Genomic DNA, 7,419 nt, shown 5'->3' with positions numbered 1-7,419 from the left:
TTGTTGCCAGTCATGTTTTGTCTCGATTACTTCAAGATAAATTTATTTTAAATTTCAAAAATAGAAGGCAACAAAGCATGAAAATTGAAAAATTCTTTTCTATTTTACAAAAAAAAAAAATGTTTAAAGGATCGATCCCGAGAAGAAATTTATCATATTTGACAACTCTGATTCAAGTTGACAAGAGTACATGCTATCAATGATATTCTAGTAATATTTTAATAATATTCTAGATCGATGATATTATTTTAGTAATATTTTAGTAATATTCTAAATTGATTTGATATTGATTTAAATAATATTAGATATTGATTTAGTTGATTATAGGAATTGATTTAGTCATTATTTTTATTTATTGTATTTTATATTTTGTAACATTTTACCTATGTATAAATAAGCTTTAAGCTTTATTGTAATATAAAAGTCATTAAAATAAATTTTTCATTATTTTCTTCTTTTTCATGGTATTAGAGCGATTTCATGGTTCATTTCAAAGGTGAATCATCTTGGAATAACTAATATTTGCTTATTCTCATCCTTGGTTTATTCTTATTTCTAACTTCATTTTTGCTTCCTCACTTCAATTTTTTTGGGTTTCTCTTCCTATCTTCAAGATTCATTTTTTATATCAATACTCATAACTTCTCAAATCTTCATTTTTTTTTTCAAGAGCTTAATGGCAAGTATTCAACGAGAAAATATACAACTAATTTCAATTATCCTTAACCAATTTCAATTAGCTGTTGTTGTAGTTAGAAAATGGCCAACCTTTCAAATAGATGTTAAAAATGCCTTCTTGAATGGTGATCTCATCAAATAAGTCTATCTAAAGCAACCTTCTAGTTTATCTGTACCTTTTAACATGGTCTGTTGTTTTTGATGTGCTTTAAATGATTTTAAGCAAGCCCCTAGAGCTTGGTTCTCGAAGTTTAGTATCATTGTTACACAACTTGGTTTTACATGTAGTAATCATGATTTTGCACATTTTGCTCAAACTACTGAAAATGGTACTACTTTTCTTTTACTTTATGTGGATGATATGATTATTACGAGTAATGATGCAAATGGTATTCAAGATATGAAGACTTTTTTTCATTCTAAGTTTGAGATGAAAGATCTTGGTTCTTTGAGTTATATTTTAGGCCTTGAAGTCACTAGTGATTTTACTGGCTTACATTTATCTTAAACAAAGTATGCTTTTGATCTTATTGCTCGAGTAGGTTTAATTAATAGCAAAATTGCATCATCACCATTTGAACATAATTTGAAGCTTTCTCTTTTTGATGGTACACCACTTCTAGACTCTTCTTTGTATCAAACTTTGGTGGGTAGTCTCGTATACTTAATAGCTACTTGTCTAAACATTACCCATGGTGTTCATCTAGTTAGTCAATTTTCTGTTTGCTCTTCAATCTACTCATTTTGCTATGATTCTTCGAATCCCACGATATGTCAAGGGTACTATGTTCCATGGTTTACATATTTCCTCTAGTTCCTCTTTGGACTTGTATTGTTATTGTGAAACTAATTGGATAGGAGATCCTGATCGTCATTCTACCATAGGCTACTGTTTCTTTTTTGGTTCTTCTCTTATTTCTTAATAATATAAAAAACAAACTGTAGTGTTTCATTCTAACACTAAAGCTAAGTATCAAGCTTTTGCAGATGCCACATTAGCATTTCTATGATTACAATGGCTACTTTAGGATATAGGTGTTTCTGATCACTCTAGTATTTTCATATTTTATGATAATCAAAGTACCATTCAGATAGCTCACATGATGTTTTCATGAGCGTACTAAATATATTGAAACTGACTGTCACTTCATTTGTCACTATTTGCTTGCTCAAACTTTTCAACTTATTCTTGTTACTAGTATTGATCAAAAAACAGATATCTTCATCAAATCACATCCACCTAATCAAATTTTTATGTAAGTTTTCAAACTCAAGTTGACTTTTACATTATCATCTTGAGTTTACGTGAGATATCAATGATATTCTAGTAATATTATGATAATTTTTTATTTGATGATATTATTCTAATAATATTTTAAATTGATTTAATATTAATTTAAAAAAATATGAAATATTGATTTAATTGATTATAAAAATTAATTTAATCATTATTTTTATTTATTATATTTTTTATTTTATAACATTTTATCTTTATATAAATAAACTTCTCATTATATTATATAAGTCATTACAATAAAAATTTCATCGTTTTTCTGTTTTTCACACGCATCAGTTATATCAAGGGTAGAAAGGAATTCTCAACAATATCTCTACTGCACCTAGGGATGTAAATGATACATTAGTACTCGCAAGCTACTCCGGTTCGATTCGAAAAAAACTCGAATTCGGTTCGATTATTGTCGAGTCGAGCTCGAGCTCGAGTAGCTCGACTTATCGATCGAACCGAATTCGAGTATTCTTATATCTGACTCGAGTAGCTCACGAGCCTAATCGAGCTTTTATATTTAAATATATTTTTATTTTTTTTAATTAATAAAATATTTCGAATCCGAGTTCGAGTTTGAGCATGAATAATCGAACTCTTGTCGAGTATATAAATCGAGCTTATTTTTACATATTAATCGAGCTTAATCGAACGAACTCGAGTAGCTCGAATTCGATCACGAATTGAGCTCGAGCTTGAAAAATAAAATTCGATCGAGTTCGAGCCGAGTATCGAATCTCGAGTTGTAAGTCGAGCTCGAGCTCGAGCTTCTCACTACTCGACTCGTTTACAACCCTAACTGCACCATATCTGCTCAAAACAAATAAAAGAATATTTTATATATATATATATATATATAAAGAAATTACGATTCAACGGAGAGCGAAAGAGGGCGAGACCTTGTTACAGCAGAGAGGTGTTTGACGAACTCAAAATCTTGATCAGCTTTTGACATTGAAAATAGCGTTTAAAAGAGCAACAAAATAGCGGCCATAGCCATCTTCTTCACCAACCTTGTCAGAAAAAAAGACGAAAATGGAGAATATAAACTAAACTGAAAAAAAAGTGAAAATATATTTTGTTGATCGACTGTAACATATAAAAGTAATTCATCTAAAAGTATACAATAATAAATTACAGATTTTATATAAGAAAAAAAGAAAGAACAATAAAGAGATTTTGGATTTCAGCTTTTCTTCATGTCGGGTATTCAGAACTGCCAATGTTGATTCTGTGCTTCGCGCGGTACGATAATGAACCATCTGAATACATTGGAGTTTGCTTGTTTAGAATACCTTTTCTTAGGGTGTGGGTTTCCAATTCCGATTGTGGAGCATTAGTGGGTTTCTCTTTGGCTCATTGGATCCATTATGAGCAATCAAGGGCAATTCTTCATTGGGCTTGTGGTCGGGGACAAGAATGCCCATTTCCAACTCTAGAAGCCGAACTCCAATATGTCGAAATCCAGGACCCACAGAATTTAGAAGAAAGTGAAATACAAGAAATTTAGATGGGTTTTTGTGGGATCAACATGTTCAACCGTCACATAAAATGAGTCCATGTTGTTGGGTCTGAAAGAGAAACTTGGTTCGCCTCAGCTCGCATATCTTACTTGGTTGGCGTATTTATTTTTGGTGGCCATACCCAGACCTTTAATCAAATATGGTAAAATGAATCCGAATCTGAATTAGCTCCGACCCAAACATGAAGCAATCCAAAAGAAAAAAAAAACTAAAATGAAATAGTTGCATCTTCCATACATGAACTAAATCCGAAATAATATAAATTTAAAACAATATGAAATCAAAATGATTTAAATGCTACGTAACTTGAAATAAAAAGAAAAAAAAAAGAACAAAATCCGAATCCACCAATCGGGCACCTCTACTTCTAATCATCCTTTAGGTCAAAAACTTTGCCCGTTGTTAGCAGCAAAAGATGGAGCAGCAAGGGAGGGGTCAATATCTATTGATAAGACTTTTTCTCGAATTGTTCTTTCTGGCCTTCTCAGCTCTGAGAATGATTTGATTTTGGTTGTTTAGCAAGCATGTCTATATGCATACGATGTTTTCAGAGCGGACAAGCACCGCAAACATAAAACTGATGACTTTGACAATTAAATGGTTATTGACCCTGGGTTTATTTTCTACTCATAAAAACGCGGGGAGATTTCATATGATTAAACCATTACTCTGAGCTATATGCTAACTGCGCAGGGTTTAAAAACAGTCATAAATGTTGCTACATGAATAAAAAAGAATTTCTTAGTAAAAATACCATGACAAGAAATCCATTACTTCATAACTACTTTGGAAAGAGGACTTAAAATATCAACACAGTTTCTGAACTAGTCATACATCTTACAACCAAAAACCTCTCGACAACGAACTACTGACACAAGATCTTATAGGACAACCTTTGGTACCAAACCAAGTAGCAGGTTTGGTTTCATGCAATAGCTTCCACTCCCTCATGGAGAAGCATCTGATCAAAGTGCCAGACCCCTGAATATCCACCAAAGAAACAAGTTCAGGGAACAAGGAACAGATGAGGCCTAAAAATTGATGAACAAGATGAAATCACGACAGTATACAGTTAAGATGACACTTTTCACAAAAACACGACAACGAATAGAAGTTTAGATTCATACCATGTCCTTTGCCGACTCTTCTCAACTGAGCCACATATTCTGATATTTTCTTGATGGCCTCCACCTACAGGGAAAGCAAGCCGGGATCAAAACCATGAGAAGTTATTTCCATTGTTAATTTCACACGTCTGTGAAAAGCAAATTTCTAAGAGTATAGACAATGACACTGCAATTGTATTTTACCTGCTCGGTTAAGAATTCGCCTTCAATGAAATCTGTCAACTGCACATCATGGTTCTGCTCAGCCACCTGTTTGGCAAAGCCTTGACCATTAGTTCAAAGAAAACCATTTGCTATCGTCTTAGAAACATCTAAAATTTAAAATAGCATGGCTGTTTAACAATGTTTTATCCAATGATTTCATAAACCAAATCAATCAGACCATAAACCTCATTAACAAGTTGAATATCAAAAGTCATAACTGCAAAAGGAAAACAGGATGGTAAAAGGGTAGAGGAATATCTTACACCGTGCGAGTTCAAGAGCTTTTCATTTGTTAGTTTCTCCAATGACAAGGCAAGCTCCATTGCTGAACCAAGGAATCAGATACAATCAGTTTTGACTACATGCAAATGCTAACACCTAAAGCACATTTTTTGCTACTTTTGACTTATATGACATTATCATGCAGTTCAATTCAGTATTAAGAAAAATGATGGGATGATATAATGCACAAAATAAAAAAATGCTCCATGGAGTTAAAAATGTTTAAGAAATATCTCTTTCTTGTCTAGATTTCTAATATATAATCACACCAACCATACAAATTTAAAACATACTTCCATGCTTGCAACATGAATCTATATCTCATTGGTTTGTTCATGTAAATATCTATTATCTGAAGGTAAGAAAAAACTGGAAGGCAGCCAAATAAGGATTGAAACACATTTTATGAAACCAACCACTAATCTAGCCGTAATAGTTTCAACTCACCATACAATGCATCTCCTTTCTCTGCATGATCAAACTCAGAGAGGGGCATCAATATAGACTGCAGCTTCACTTTTCCACCTCGTTTGTTCTGAGAATAATAAACAAATGAGAATCAGGAAAACAAATCACAGAGAAAAAAGAACATTATTTTAAAGTGAAATAGAACAGCAACAATAAGCAAAAGACAGAAAAGATAAAAAAAAAAAAAAAAAACACCTGGTATTCCATCAATTTCTCAGCATGTTCTCTCTCTTCTAGACTCGATTCCTTGAAGAACCCATTCACGAGAAAGCCAGAAGCTAGCTCAACACAAAAAAGGGGTACCACCGATCCATAAGGATCAGCAAAAGCGATAATTTTCAAGAAGACTTACTTGGCAAGACCATTGAGCGCGACGTTGTCCCTATCGAAGTAGGCAAACATAGCATGGTACACATAGGAGACATTGTATTCGACACTGTCATCCAAAAGAAATGCACAAAGCATTAGAACATAAAGCATATATAAATCCTTTACAAAACCATAGTTATCAGATATAAGCCCGAATTCATCTTTACAAGGAAGCATGTATCAAAATCAAACAAACATTCAAAAATCCTTTACAAAATTCATTCTTTAAAGGGACAGAAAAAGAATCTTGAAAAAAAAAATCTAATTTCTTTTCTCACACAAATAAGAAGATGAAAGATTAAAAGAACCATCTTTTTGAAGAATCTTAAATCTGACACCATAAGGAAATATAAACAAGAAACTTTTTTTTTTTTTTTCAAGACAGAGGACTTAAAATCTAAAAGAAAAAGAACCCACTTGATTTGTTCGTTGATAGCAGCTTCACACTCATCAGTAAACTTTTGACGAGCCAAAGAAACTTGAGGCACAGTTGGTACAAGATCAAGCTCCTTTTTCACTTCCTCAAAGGGCTCGAAAACGACACCTGTTAGTGGCTTGTTGTTAGATCCTTTGGTTGCGCAAACGACAACAGCCCCAGTTCCATGTCTTGGAGAAGAAAGTCGAAGAATTGAAGAAGAAAGATAATTGAAAAGAGGGGTTTGAGATGAAGAAACGGAGGAAAACAGGGGAGGACCCTGATTCTCTAGCTGAGGTTTTAACAAAGAAAAGGCTGGAGCAGCTTTCAGTAACATGGCTTAAAAGAATATGGAAATTTCTCTTCTTTGATGCAATGGGAAAAGAAAAGCAGAGACTTTTGCAAACAGGGAAAGAATAAGAATTGGTTGAAGGGTTTTGAGTTTTGCTGTTCTTTTCTTTTTTTTTTTTTTTTTTTTTTGTTTTAGAGGTGAAGAGAGGGAGTTAAAAAGATGGGGGAGAGCAGAGCAACGAAAATGGTGGCTAAGATGGGGTGGGACCATGGTGAAGATGTGGAAACGGTGGGTGGGAGCGTGGCAGGCTGGTGGCTGTTTTGGAGAAATTTACTGTTTGGGGGAATTTGTGATCCTAAAAAGCTTTTCTATTTTTGCTGAAATCTTTGCTGGAATCATTCACCATATCCTTATTGTCTGTAAAAGATACGTACCCATCAAAGTAGTTATCCCCATTCCAGTTGGGTATGGCAAAAGAGGAGACAAAGAAAATGGAATATTGGTACATTTTTTATAATTTTTTTGTGATCATTGAGTTGCATACTAATTTTTGTGTTGTATTTATCTTTTCTTGTTGCAAAATTTTCCTTTTTCAATGAGATAATTGTAAAATTTTCACCTTTATTTTAGGTAATGTAATGCTAGAAAGGAAAATGGCAAACCGTGTTATATTTAAAAAAATATAATTAATATTACTTTTATAAATTTGATGAAAATAATTTATTAAATACAAAAATCTTTATAAAATAGTAATTCAATTACTTTTAACCAATGTA

General features: G+C 32.8%; 1 protein-coding gene across 1 annotated transcript; it reads right to left on the bottom strand.

The window, feature by feature from the left end:
• Positions 1 to 4,246: 4,246 nt before the first annotated feature.
• Positions 4,247 to 7,154, bottom strand: LOC111295181 (ferritin-3, chloroplastic-like). The gene is made up of 8 exons (XM_089743568.1): positions 6,354 to 7,154; positions 5,923 to 6,003; positions 5,763 to 5,826; positions 5,547 to 5,634; positions 5,081 to 5,142; positions 4,797 to 4,862; positions 4,614 to 4,677; positions 4,247 to 4,467 (listed from the first exon to the last, which is right to left on the bottom strand). The coding sequence occupies exons 1-8, from the start codon at positions 6,686 to 6,688 to the stop codon at positions 4,412 to 4,414; spliced, it is 816 nt and encodes a 271-aa protein (XP_089599694.1). The 5' UTR covers positions 6,689 to 7,154; the 3' UTR covers positions 4,247 to 4,411.
• Between the last annotated feature and the right edge of the window lie 265 nt (positions 7,155 to 7,419).

The sequence above is a fragment of the Durio zibethinus genome, chromosome 14 (assembly GCF_047325235.1).
Source record: "Durio zibethinus cultivar Kanyao isolate XHJ-2024 chromosome 14, ASM4732523v1, whole genome shotgun sequence".
Classification (NCBI taxonomy): domain Eukaryota; kingdom Viridiplantae; phylum Streptophyta; class Magnoliopsida; order Malvales; family Malvaceae; genus Durio; species Durio zibethinus.
Note: the sequence above shows the minus strand (reverse complement) of the source record. Positions and strands in the feature narration are given on the sequence as shown.